The 15,165-nt window shown below is 41.2% G+C and overlaps 1 protein-coding gene across 1 annotated transcript in view; it reads left to right on the forward strand.

The window, feature by feature from the left end:
• The window catches only part of alms1 (ALMS1 centrosome and basal body associated protein), a 121,229-nt gene that overhangs the window by 94,301 nt on the left and 11,763 nt on the right, over positions 1 to 15,165 (forward strand). The window contains exons 16-17 of the mRNA XM_039751865.1: positions 9,013 to 9,196; positions 13,518 to 13,575. Of these exons, the coding sequence (XP_039607799.1) occupies positions 9,013 to 9,196; positions 13,518 to 13,575 (242 nt within the window). The remainder of the gene's footprint in view (positions 1 to 9,012; positions 9,197 to 13,517; positions 13,576 to 15,165) is intronic.

Below are 15,165 nucleotides of genomic sequence, written 5' to 3' on the forward strand. Positions count from 1 at the left end.
GGACTCCAGCAAACCACAGTGAGAGCCATTATCCACAAAACCTTCCCAGGAGTGGCTGGCCGACCAAAATTACCCCAAGAGCGCAGAGACGACTCATCCGAGAGGTCACAAAAGACCCCAGGACAACGTCTAAAGAACCTCACTTGCCTCAATTAAGGTCAGTGTTCATGACTCCACCATAAGAAAGAGACTGGGCAAAAACGGCCTGCATGGCAGATTTCCAAGACACAAACCACTGTTAAGCAAAAAAACCATTAGGGCTTGTCTCAATTTTGCTAAGAAACATCTCAATGATTGCCAAGACTTTTGGGAAAATACCTTGTGGACTGATGAGACAAAAGTTGAAATTTGTGGAAGGCAAATGTCCCGTTACATCTGGCGTAAAAGGAACACAGCATTTCAGAAAAAGAACATCATACCAACAGTAAAATATGGTGGTGGTAGTGTGATTGTCTGGGGTTGTTTTGCTGCTTCAGGACCTGGAAGGCTTGCTGTGATAGATGGAACCATGAATTCTACTGTCTACCAAAAAATTCTGAAGGAGAATGTCGGGCCATCTGTTTGTCAACTCAAGCTGAAGCGATCTTGGGTGCTGCAACAGGACAATAACCCAAAACACACTAGCAAATCCACCTCTGAATGGCTGAAGAAAAACAAAATGAAGACTTTGGAGTGGCCTAGTTAAAGTCCAGACCTGAATCCAATTGAGATGCTATGGCATGACCTTAAAAAGGCGGTTCATGTTAGAAAACCCTCAAATAAAGCTGAATTACAACAATTCTGCAAAGATTAGTGGGCCAAAATTCCTCCAGAGCGCTGTAAAAGACTCGTTGCAAGTTATCGCAAACGTTTGATTGCAGTTATTGCTGCTAAGGGTGGCCCAACCAGTTATTAGGTTCAGGGGGCAATTACTTTTTCACACAGGGCCATGTAGGTTTGGATTTTTTCTCCCTAAATAATAAAAACCATCATTTAAAAACTGCATTTTGTGTTTACTTGTGTTATATTTGACTAATGGTTAAATGTGTTTGATGATCAGAAACATTTTGTGTGACAAACATGCAAAAGAATAAGAAATCAGGAAGGGGGCAAATAGTTTTGCACACCACTGTATATGTATGTATATATATGTATATGGATTCTATCTTGGAGTTTGCTAAAAGACACCTGAAGGACTCTGAGATGGTGAGAAATAAGATTCGCTGGTCTGATGAGACCAATATAGAACTTTTTGGCCTTAATTCTAAGCAGTATATGTGGAGACAACCAGGTATTGCTCATCACTTGTCCAATACAGTCCTCACAGTGAAGCATGGCGGTGGCAGCATCATGCTGTGGGGTGTTTTTCAGCTGCAGGGAAAGGACGACTGGTTGCAATCGAGGGAAAGATGAATGCGGCCAAGCGAAACAATTAGAAGCGAGCGAGTGACATATTAAACCATATTCAGTGGCTCACGTGAACTGACGCAGTGCGCAGACAAAAAGCAACAGTTCCAAAGAGTGCTGAACAAAAACCAAATTACACTGCTACGCTCAAATAAACAAACCACACGCCGTGGCGCAATAGTAGAGCCTTCACCTCTAGCGCCGACGTCCGAGGTTCGATTCCCAAGAGGGGATGCACTAAGTATGTACGTGCGCTTCTCGATTCATTTTACCCTCGCATCCCCTTGGTTTGAGACGTATGAAAAGATATGCGGTTAACGTAGAAAGACAGATCCAATTGAAGCTTCATGAATAATGGATACTTTATTCGCGATCAATGATTGTTTTGGTAAAGCCAAACTCAGTGTATTCATTAGATGAACGGTAAAAAGTTAAGAGCGAGGGGAGTGTAAGTTATTGAGGCACGCAGGCAAAACCACAATAGCACGCGGGCTCGATGTACTGTAGTAGTCAACTCGATCTGAATTGCGCGATCGCATTCGAAAAATATTTCTTTTCAAGTTCTATTTAGTCCATATGTGTCAAACTCAAGGCCCACGGCCCACATCCGGCCCGGCATGTAATTATATCCGGCCTGCGAGATCATTTTATATACTATATTATTGTTATTAATGGCCCGGGGATATGAAGCACTGGTAACACAATAAACTACAGATCCCATAATGCAGCGCTTCAGCTGTTTGCAGAACACTTACCGCGTTAATCAAGTCTAGCTTATGATGCTGCAAGTTATTGCGAAGCTAGCCCACACGATGCCAAAGAGAAAAGGTGATTCTGAACATAGAGCCTTTAAAAACCGATGGGAGGCTGAGTATATGTTTACTGACATTGCCGGTAAACCCGTGTGTCTCATTTGTGGAGCTAATGTGGCTGTAATTACAGAATTTAATCTAAGACGGCACTATGAGACAAAACATCAAGATAACCTGAAAGACCTGAATGCAATGCACAAGATACAGAAAGCAGAAGAGTTAAAGAAGAATCTGACACTTCAGCAGACGTTTTTACCGTGCAAAATCACAAAGTGATTTCAAGTGAAGCTACTTTTATGGGAGACACAAATGCACCAGTGCAACTTGCCCCACTTTCCCTGTTGCCAAGTAATGTTGAACCAAGTCGGCACAACGGTGTTCCCAAATCGCACTTTGCTGATAAACTGAGCGCACTGAGTTCGCACGCTCCTTTGGTGACTTTGAAGAACAAAAAAAGAATTTTGAGTTGTTTCGCAACCCATTTGCTGTCGATGTGGAAACTGCACCTGTGCAGATTCAGATGGAGGTGATTGAGCTGCAGTGTAATGGCACACTGAAGGCAAAGTATGATACTGCAGGGCCGCACAGTTTATTCACTCCATTCCCGCACAAATGCTCCAGCTCCGTCTACATGCGGCTCGAACCTTGTGCATGTTTGGTACACATATCTGTGTGAGAAGCTCTTCTCAGTCATGAAGACTAACAAAACAGCACACAGGAGTCGCCTCACTGATGAGCACCTGCAGTCCATCCTGAGAATCTCCACAACACAGAACCTCACACCAAACATAAACAAACTTGTTGCCAAAAAAAGATGCCAGGCGTCCAGCTCTGATAAAATGACATAAGAGCAAAGACAACTGAATGATTTGATTTGTTATTGCTGAAAAGAACAAATTTTATTTATATTTCCAGGTTTTGTTATGCACCATGTTCATATTTGAATTTGTATAATTTTGACAGGATATATTTTTATGGAGAGCAAAATCTTTTGGGATATTTAAAATTTAAGTTTATTTTTATATAAAATTACATAAGAGTAAAGAAATTTGAATGTTTGTTCTTTTAACGCTTACTTTATTTCTAACTTGTATAATTTAGACAGGATATATTTTTATGGAGAGCAAAATATTATAAGTTATTTAAGGTTTGAGTTGATTTATTCGAATAATATTCTGTCGACTAAATAAAAATTCCTTCTATTTAAAATTTAAATAGAACTTGAACAGATACGATAGTTCATAATATCCAGGCAGACTTGCACGTAAGAGCGGAGTCATCCGTTTTAACAAACAGCACTGATACGAAATAGCCTGCCCATTTAATTATTTAGGAATGGATAAATAAATTAAGATTTTGTACAAATAATGTTTTTTATTTTTCTTCCTTCATGGATTCTGGCACCCCCAGCAACAGTTGCTCCTCACACCCCAAAGACTATATATATATATATATATATATATATATATATATATATATATATATATATATATATATATATATATATATATATATATATATATATATATATATATATATACACTGCTGGAAAGAATTAAAGGAACACTTTTTAATCAGAGTATAGCATAAAGTCAGTGAAACTTATGGGATATTAATCTGGTCAGTTAAGTAGCAGAGGAGGTTGTTAATCAGTTTCAGCTGCTGTGGTGTTAATGAAATTAACAACAGATGCACTAGAGGGGCAACAATGAGATGACCCCCAAAACAGGAATGGTTTAACAGGTGGAGGCCACTGACATTTTTCCCTCCTCATCTTTTCTGACTGTTTCTTCACTAGTTTTGCATTTGGCTACAGTCAGTGTCACTACTGGTAGCATGAGGCGATACCTGGACCCTATAGAGGTTGCACAGGTAGTCCAACTTCTCCAGGATGGCACATCAATACGTGTCATTGCCAGAAGGTTTTCTGTGTCTCCCTGCACAGTCAAGTGCATGGAGGAGATTCTAGGAGACAAGCAGTTACTCTAGGAGAGATGGAGAGAGCCATAGAAGGTCCATAACCCATCAGCAGGACCAGTATCTGCTCCTTTGGGCAAGGAGGAACAGGATGAGCACTACCAGAGCCCTACAAAATGACCTCCAACAGGCCTCTGCTGTGAATGTCTCTGACCAAACAACCAGAAAGACTTCATGAGGGTGACCCAAGGGCCCCATGTCCTCTAATGGGCCCTGAGCTCACTGCCCAGCAGCAAGCAGCTCGATTGGCATTCGCCATAGAATACCAGAATTGGCAGATGCACCACTGGTGCCCTGTGCTTTTTACAGATGAGAGCAGGTTCACCCTGAGCACGTGACAGAAGTGAAAGGGTCTGGAGAAGCCATGGAGAACATTATGCTGCCTGTAACATCATTCAGCATGAGCAGTGTGGTGGTGGGTTAATGATTGTCTGGGGAGGCATATCCATGGAGGGTCACACAGACCGCTACAGGCTTGACAAAGGCACCTTGGCTGCCATTAGGTATCAGGATGAAATCCTTGGACTCATTGTCAGACCCTATGCTGGTACAGTGGCTCCTGGTTCATGACAATTCCTGGCCTCATGTGGTGAGAGTATGCAGTCAGTTCCTGGAGGCTGAAGGAATTGATACCATTGACTGGCCACCACACTTTCCTGACCTAAATCCAATAGAACACCTCTGGGACATTATGTTTTGGTCCATCCGATGCCACCAGGTTGCACCTCAGACTGTCCAGGAGCTCAGTGATGCCCTAGTCCAGATCTGGGAGGAGATCCCCCACAACACCATCTGTCATCTCATTAGAAGCATGCACCTATGTTGTCAGGCATGTTTACAAGAACACAGGGGCCATACAAAGTGCTGCGTACAATTTTGAGTTGCTACAATTAAATTTTGGCAAAATGGACTAGCCTGCCACATAATTTTTTCACTCTTTGTGTCTTTGAATTCAGGGCTCTGTAGGTTGATCATTTTCATTTCCATCAAACGATGTGGCATCCTTTCGTTCCTAACACATTACCCAGTCTATATCAGTATAGATATCCAGGAGGATTACTTTTTCCCATTGAGATCTGATGTGTTTTCAAAGTGTTCCTTTAATTTTTTTGAGCAGTTTATATGTATGTACTGTATATATGTGTGTGTGTATATATATATATATGTATATATATATATATATATATATATATATATATATATATATATATATATATGTGTGTGTATATGTTTATATGTATATATATATATATATATATATATATATATGACAGAAACACTCATAACAGTGACAAAACAATTACATTGACAATCATGTTACGTTATTTTCAAAATGTTTCCTTTTCTTTTTCATTACTTCTTTAACACACTACTTCTCTGGGTATTTTGCTAGTATAGATATATATATAGATATCTATACTAATAAAAGGCAAAGCCCTCACTCACTCACTCATCACTAATTCTCCAACTTCCAGTGTAGGTAGAAGGCTGAAATTTGGCATGCTTATTCCTTACAGCTTACTTACAAAGGTGAGGCAGGTTTCATTTCGAAATTCTACACGTAACGGTCAGAACGGTCGATAACGGTCGACAAACGTCCGCCATGTTGAACTTTCTTATTTATGCCCCATCTTCACGAAATTTGGTAGGTGGCTTCCCTGCGCTAACCGAAACCGATGTACGTACTTATTTTGATGGTATGACGCCACTGCTGCCCGCCATATTGAACTTTCCAACGTCATTAATTCACCAACTTCCCATGTACGTAGAAGGCTGACCCCATCTTTACGAAATTTCCTAGGTGGCTTCCCTGCGCTAACCAAAACCGATGTAATGCATTTATTTCAGTGGTATGATGCCACTGTCAGCCGCCATATTGACGTTTCCAATGTCACCAATTCTCCAACTTCCCGTGTAGGTAGAAGGCTGAAATTTGGCAGGCTCATTCCTTACAGCTTACTTACAAAAGTTAAGCAGGTTTCATTTCGAAATTCTACGCGTAACGGTCATAACGGTCAACAACATCCGCCATGTTGAACTTTCTCATTTATGGCTCAATATTCACGAAATTTGGTAGGCAGCTTCCCAGCGCTAACCGAAACCGATGTACGTACTTATTTTGGTGGTATGACGCCACTGTCGGCCGCCATGTTGAACTTTCCAACGGTCTTTGTTACTTATGGGCCCATCTTCAAAAAATTAGGTACGCAGGTTCCCAACGCTAACTGAATCCTACTTACGTACATATATACATCCATAGCCTGCAGTTCGGTCACCATGTGAGGCGGTGTTGGGTCCCCTAACCCAACGTTGTTAGCTGCCTGCCTATATAAGACCGTCCGTCACTCCAATCTCTACATTCTCTTCCCTGCTTCGCCACGGGATTCATGTCTCCCTGCTGATAACTACAGCCTTTTAATTTAATCCACGGCTTCTCCGCTGTTTTATTGTTCATTTATTACGATTATAGTTATTGTGTAGGTATTTTAGACTTACTTTACATTGTTCAGGTACCCATTTCCTTTATCATTCCAGCCGTACCCCCATTAACATGTCTATCAAGGTGATCACCATCGATCAAAGAACTGTCACTTACCGAGTTGTTTCCATGCCCGGAGATGGCAACTATCTTTTCCATTCTGTTTGTTACATATTGCACGGCCATATCAGGCTCACTCTTGATATCCGGAGGAACATTGTGTCTTATGTATTGAATGACTGGGACTGGTTCAAGGTGTGGACTGATGACGGTACAGTAGATAATTATAGTACACAGGAGCACTAGAAGAGTGAAATGCTTAAGCCCTTCACCTATGGATCTGCATGTGAGTTGATGGCTGCCGCTGAATTGTTTGGTTGTCGCTTTCAAGTGTACCGAAATGGCCAACTATTTTACACCTTTCGACAATCGCCAATGCCTCTTAGACATCTTAGATTCACAGGGGACGATTTCAGTAGTGAACACTTTGATGTTTATGAATGTTTAAACTCTCAAAAGCTGGATATGAAGTTATCGATGAAACCGGTTGTATACTTACAATGCTTGACAGATGCCGAATGTCTCTTCAACACAAGTCCTACAAATAGTGTCGTAATTGAAGCAAACCATGAAACTCAAACCGATTATGACAGCAGTAATCCAAGCTGTGAGATTTGAAACCAGATTACTTTTCACATGGCCATATGTACGTTGCATGCTCAAGAGTAAGCTCAGCGCACAGCTTGGTCATATTACAACCGGAGGGCCAAACTCACAATGTGATATACAAAGAGATCCTTATCAAATAATTATTGGTATATTTTCCCTCAGTTTAAAAAGGTTTAATTATCTTCTTAATAAAAATTTTAAGACAGTACTTCGCCTCTGCGAAACGCGGGTATTTTGCTAGTAGATATATATATATATATATATATATACACACACACAGTAATCCCTCGTTTATAGCGGGAGATAGGTTCCAAGGCCGGCCGCAATAACTGAATTTCCGCGAAGTAGGGACACCATATTTATTTAATAATTTAACGTATATTTTGATGTTTTTAAACCCTCCCTGTACTGTTTACAACCCACCCTTTACTCTATTAATAACAGGGACAACTGTTAAGCAATATGAAATCGGTAGATAAGTTTACAGTTACTGTATAGTGAAGTACACATACCTATATATGACGTGATGATGGTGATGAATATGCTGTGCAGTAAAAATGATGATGATGAAGGTGATGATGACTTTTACTGCGCAGCCGATCACTGTATTTTACGTCTCTTCAGACGGCGGTGCCATTTCCTGGGGCACCTCTTCCACGGTTTCCAACGGTGTATCCGTAGTAGTAGTAGGAACTGGCTATTTTTTGCGAGGCTGCAAAAACATTGTGATCGGCAGCTGCTGCCGATGCTTCTTTTTCCGGTCGAAGAGCAGCTTGTAGGCGGTTATGACGTCATCGGCCTTGTTGTAAAATTGGACCGATCGAACCATATCGTCTTCCCATTCCTGTGACCGCTCTTGCAGATCCTTAGCCAGTCTGCAGCCACAGCCGCGAATGTTCTCCCTTCCTTCTGCATATCCAGAAGTTTCACCTTCTCAGCGATCGTCATCATTCTTCCTTGGCGTTTGGGCTCAGCACCAGCCTTGGAAGAAGGAGCACGTTTGGGTGCCATTTCAGGGGGTTAAAATTGAAGCGAAGTTCAACACAAAGAAACCACAAAAAAATCACACACAGTACAGTGTAAGGTAAACCGCTCAGTGAGAAAGCTTGTAGCGAAATGGCGCGACAGAGAGACAAGGGGAGGTGCTGTGGGATCTGGGCATCAGTCAAAGCACCAATCATGGGCCCAATTAGAAAGCGGGAAGCTGTGATTTGTCGTCGCCCTCCCATGTACAAATCACAGCCAGTGTTACAACGCACTTAGTTACCGAACTTGTTTTGTTGTTCTTAGACTAAGAAATACTACTACTATATTTAAAAACCCGCCAAGTTGTGAATCCGCGAAAAGTGAACCGCGAAGTAGCGAGGGATTACTGTATATAGATGTATAGATAGATAGATAGATAGATATAGATAGATGTATATAGATAGATAGATATATATTGATATTCAGTAAAGGAAAATTGGTGATATGTGTGTATGAATTTTACATTCTAATTATTTACTACATAATTTGAATCATTTTTTGGATATTAAAGTATATGTTGTTTTGTTTTGTTTTATAAATACCCAAACTATTTTCAAACTATTTTGAAATAGTACCTCTTGCTCATTTCATTTATATTCCAGTATCACTGACCATTCATCTAGCCAATATATTGAATTTTTACCAAATATAACTTATTTTTAGGAATCCCTGGAATTGCACCGCCCTGATTTTATTTCTAGATCCCGAGAAAGAATGAAGAGACTATCATTGAAGGCAGAAGAAAGGAAGGAAGAAGCTTTATTTCAAAATGAACGAGAACAGCTGTTTTGCTGTGATGCTGAGAGAAACCGACTAGCCAATAACTTGCGCAGACTTTTGGACCAAGGTGAGCACGCTTCTCATTCACATTAAATGATGGATATTATTTTGATTTTTGTGGTAGGAAATATCATCATTGAACAATTCTTTACACCATAGTGGTCATACTCACACATGCATTTAAAATTATTCAGAAAAGCTAAACATTTGGCCAACTAAAGATAAAATAATTCTATGTTTTAGTCTGTTATATTAAAATTAAAGTAGGTTAGGTTACAAGTCCACCCAGTGCTTTCTTCCTGAAATATTTCCTTGGGTAACTAAATTCTAGGATCAACCCACAAAACATAACCATGGCCATGTATATGTAAGACACACAACACTTTGGATTAGACCTACATACAATGCATCTATTAGTCACATATGGTAAAGTGTACTTAGGTAGTAATGACACAGTGGTTAAATGGACAACAAATGACCATAGACCAGCAGAAACCAATCACTTTAAAACCAAATAAGTGTTTCAATAAATAAGTGCTTGTCTTTAGATCCCTGGTGGTTTATCCATCCATCCATCCATCCTCTTCCGCTTATCTCACTCCCAACCCTGAGAGGGCACTCCACCCTTTTAGAGCTGAGGACCATGGTCTCAGATTTGGAGGTGCTGATTTCCATCCCAGCCGCTTCACACTCGGCTGCAAATCCGGTCCAGAGAGAGCTGAAGATCATGGCCTGATGAAGTAAACTGGACAACATCATCTGCAAAAAGCAATGGCCCAATACTGAGCCCACCAAACCGGACCCCCTCAATGCCATGGCCGCACCTAGAAATTCTGTCCATAAATGTTATGAACAGAATTGGTGACAAAGGGCAGCCCTGGTAGAGTCCAACTCTCACCGGAAATGGGTTTGACTTACTGCCGGCAATGTGGACCAAGCTCTGACACCGGTCATACAAGGACCGAACAGCCCTTATCATGGGGTCCGGTACCCCGTACTCTTGGAGCACTCCCCACAGGATTCCCCGAGGGACACGGTTGAGTGCCTTTTCCAAGTTCACAAAACACATGTAGATTGGTTGGGCAAACTCCCATGCACCCTCCAGGACCCTGCCAAGAGTGTAGAGCTGGTCCACTGTTCTGCGACTAGGACGAAAACCACACTGTTCCTCCTGAATCAGAGTTTCGACTATCTGACAGACCCTCCTCTCCAGGACCCCCGAATAGACTTTTCCAGGGAGGCTGAGGAGTGTGTTCCCTCTGTAGTTGGAACATACCCTCTGGCCCCCTGTCTTTAAAAGGGGGACCACCACCCTGGCCTGCCAATCCAGAGGCACTGTCCCTGATGTCCATGCGATGTTGCAGAGGTATGTCAACCAAGACAGCCCTACGGAGTTCCTCATCCACCCCTGGGGCCCTGCCACCAAGAAGTTTTTTGACCACCTCGGTGACCACAGTCCTAGAGATGGGGGAGTCCACCTCCGAGTCCCCAGGCTCTGCTTCCTCATTGGAAGGCATGTTAGTGGGATTGAGGACATCTTCGAAATACTCCCCCCACCAACCCACAACATCCCGAGACAAGGTCAGCAGCGCACCATCCCCACCATACACAGTGTTGACACTGCACCGCTTTCCCCTCCTGAGACGCTGGATGGTGGACCAGAATCTCCTCAAAGCCGTCTGGAAGTCATTCTCAATGGTCACCCCAAACTCCTCCCACGCCAAGCAACCACCCATTCCGCTTGGCCTGCTGGTACCTATTAGCTGCCTCCAGAGTCCCACAGGACAAAAGGATCCTGTAGGACTCCTTCTTCAGCTTGACAGCATCCCTCACTGCCGGTGTCCACCAACGGGTTCCGGGATTGCCGCCATGACAGGCACCAACCACCTTATGGCCACAGCTCCGGTCAGACGCCTCAACAATAGAAGCACTGAACATGGGCCATTCGGACTCACCTGCCTTGGGACTTGGTCAAAGTTCTGCCGGAGGTGGGAGTTAAAGGTACTTCTGACAGGGGACTCTGCCAGATGTTCCCAGTAGACCCTCGCAATACGTTTGGGCCTACCAAGCCTGACCGGCATCCTCCCCCACCATCAAAGCCAACTCACCACCAGGTGGTGATCAGTTGACAATTCCACCCCTCTCTTCACCCGAGTGTCCAAGACATGTGGCCGCAAGTCTGATGACATGACCACGAAGTCGATCATCGAACTGAGGCCTAGGGTGTCCTGGTGCCATTTGTACATATGAACACCCCTATGCTTGAACATGGTGTTCGTTATGGACAATCCGTGACGAGCACAGACGTCCAATAACAAAACACCGCTCGGGTTCAGATCGTGGGGGGCCATTCCTCCCAATCACGCCCTTCCAGGTCTCACTGTCATTGCCCACATGAGCATTGAAGTCTCCCAACAGAATGAGGGAGTCTCCAGATGGTGTGCCCTCTAGCACCCCCTCCAGGGACTCCAAAAAGGGTGGGTACTCCAGACTACTGTTCGGCGCATACACACAAACAACAGTTAGGACCCGTCCTCCCACCTGAAGGCGAAGGGAGACTACCCTCTCATCTACTGGGGTGAACCCCAATGACTATATCTAGCCGGAACCTCTCGCACTAGCTCAGGCTCCTTCCCCTTCAGAGAGCTGACATTCCACGTCCCAAGAGCCAGCTTCTGTAGCCGAGGATTGGACCACCCAGGTCCCTGCCTTCGGCCACCACCCAGCTCACACTGCACCCAACCTCCTTGGCCCCTCCTACAGGTGGTGAGCCCATGGTAATGGGGACCCACGTTGCCTCTTCAGGGCAGGCCCAGCCACCAGGTGCTCTCCATTAAGCCCCACCTCCAGGCCTGGCTCCAGAGGGGGCCCCCGGTGACCCGCATCCGGGCGAGGGGAAATGCCATCCAAAGTTTTATTCTTCATGGAAGGTTTTCTGGTGGTTTGTATAGTACAGAATAGTTTCCTTACAGTACAGAGTAATTACTTTATGCAGGGTGATTCAAAAAGAATTAAGCACATTCCATAATTTATTACTCAGTAACTTAAGTATCATGTTAACATGTAGTCTGAATCAATTTGTAAAGGATATTTCAATTTTTTCTTAACATTACAAATGCTTAATATGTACCCCTCGTGTCCCATGGCACTTGTCAATCTTGTAGTCTGCTTTATCCTTGATCCTCTGTAGTTTAGTACCACAGCCAGCTGGTACTGCTGCCACAAGTGTTCCCTAATTTCCCCAAGGACAAAAAAATCTGTTAAAATAATAAAAATAAAAAATAAGGGTAGCACTGTAATTTTGTATGCCCTGCATGTTCAGAAAATACAGTGAAATAGTTTTTAAAGAATATATTTAAAGATGTTTTTTTTCTTCAAATTTTAGAGATTTTCTACATGATATTCACTACTTGTCTCTAAAACATGAAAATAATGTGTCATTCAAACAGAATAACGTCATGATGCAAGTTTTAAGTTATATAATAGATTTTGTAAATTATATGCCTATGTTCCAGATATTTACACCTTTAAAGACGATGCTTAATTTCTTGCATGTGTGGCACATAACCATTCCAGTATGCTGCCAAAAGTCTCTCCTAAATTTGCTGAAGCTTTTAAAGAAGATACAGTCTTTTTCTTTTCCCAGATATAAATTCATACTCAGTTTCACTAACATTCAACTGATTACTGGTTCTTTTACTTATACCCTATTAACCTTCTTCATTGCCTTTTCCAAAATCATTAGAGTGATAAGGTCAATAGTTTGAGTCATCCTTTCTCAAATGCTGTAATCAGCCAAATTCTTTCCCAAAACAATTGTATGATATGCTAATCTCGAAAGGCCCCTTTGATAAATTCATTTGTCAATTAAAAAAAATATAAATGATTTTTGAAAGGTGTCCTTTCTCTTGCAAATACATTGCATTGGTTAGACTTTCAAATACAACACCTTCAGCTTCCCTTAGCATATCAACCATAACAACCATTTGACATGCTTCAGCTTTGATGCTTTTACAACATCCTCTTTCAAGAACATGAGCTGTGGATTTTTAAAAGTTTAAAGACTGAAAATCCTTCTTTAGTTTTCTTTTAAATTATAAATGGAAATGGTTAAGCATATGGTCAGCTAAAGAATAAAAAATAAAGGTTAAGTCAGTATTTAAAATACTTGCCTTGGAAATCTAAGAAACACTGCCCTTTATTTCTGATAAAATACCCAGGAAAACCCTGGAAATTTATAGGTGAGTTTAATTACAATGAAATTTAATGTTTTTTTTACCTCAGAAATTCAAAATGTTAAAGTTGGACATACACTACATTTTCAACTACATTTACTTGGTGTATCTAACTTTTTTGATAGGTTAAGTTTGACTTTTTTTTTTTTCAAGAAAATCTTTCTCAGAAAAGAGAAATTACCAAGAAAGAAATGTTCCTCAGATCAAAAAGGTAAGAATCTACTGTTTTAAACTTTGTACTGACTGAAATTTTACTGCAAATCTATTAAGTTACTTTTGAAAAAATTTTTTTGTTTGCCCTGATTAAAGGTCTGTAAAGTAATCTATTATAGTCATAAAATCTGTACAGCAGTGAATTTAGCATTTACCTTTTGCATTTCTACTACAGCGCAGTCTATGGCTGTACAGTGAATATTTTAGTTTTAAAACTTTTGAAATCCGATATATCCAACTTAATGACTTCATTCATATACAGCAAAAGAAAACTTATTGCTATAAAGATGTTGTTGGCATGGAATCTGATTTGGTGAATCTCATACAGATAAAATCCACAGCAGCCAACAAATGACCAGTTTAACCACAAACGATTAGACATGTACATCAAATTAGTGTGGAGATTGATAGTTTATGCACACTGACAGTTACTGTTATGGAAACCTGTAGTGTTGGTCTTGATTGACATATGTTGTTTACTCGATAGTAGGGAGTGAGCAAGGTGCAGTGGGCTGGAAAAAAAATATAAATATTCTTTTGATTAATCCTTTTGACTTTCATTTATACTTAAGATATATGGTTCCCTCCATAATATTTGGGATAAAGACATGTTTTATTTTTCATTGCCCAGTGCTGAATGGTTTAAATGTCAAATTCTCAAATTTTATTAAAGAGAATATTTAGATATTTTAGTTTCAACATGTAGAAATGACAACACTTTTTACACATATATTCACACACCTTTTCAGGGCATCATATTGTTTGGGACATTGTAATGGTATGTGCATTTAAAGTAGTCCTGTTTAGTACTTTATTGCCTATCCTTTGCACGCAAGGACAGCTTGAGATTTGTGATTCATAGACACCACCAGGTATTGAGTATGTTCTCTGGTGATGCGCTCTACCAAGCCTCTACTGGCCCTGTCTTAAGTTCCTACATGTTTTGGGGGCCTCCTAAGATTTCTCTGAGGAAAGAATACCTAATTGGATTTAGACTAAGTCCACGGTTTTCAAACTTTTTTGAACAAGTACCACTTCGCGAGGACCAGTAAACTGAAGTACCACTGTCAATGAATTGTTAATTTGTGCCCGTGTTGTTTTGAAGAAAAAGTCACTATAATCAGTATAATGGCTATAATTATGACGTGAAAGTGATATTAAACTAATTAAAGAATCGTTTTAAAAAAGTGCGAGGTATATAAACAGGTAAAACGACTGAAAAGTCATATGCACGGTTATTTGACAGCAGATTCTCGCTCACGAGAAGAATTTTAATAACTTTGTTCACATGCAAAATACATTATCACTTGTAAGGTTACTCACCCTTACTGCCATGGTTAGTGCGAAATGTGCGTTTTTTTTTTGCCATCAGGTCCTTGATCCGTGAAGAAAGTGTGCTTACCGAGACCACCAGATCGTATTCCAAATACAGACAATTTCTTGGTTTCGTCATAGAAGAAAAGGCCTTTTCACATAGATACGTCGAGTCGAAGGGTAGCAGAGCTGTAATCGCCTTGGCACCGAGTTCATCATGCTCTTTCCTCACTTGACTCTAGAATTTTGTCACTGATTTTTCTTTGAACATTTG

This window comes from Polypterus senegalus, chromosome 4 (assembly GCF_016835505.1).
Source record: "Polypterus senegalus isolate Bchr_013 chromosome 4, ASM1683550v1, whole genome shotgun sequence".
NCBI lineage: Eukaryota > Metazoa > Chordata > Cladistia > Polypteriformes > Polypteridae > Polypterus > Polypterus senegalus.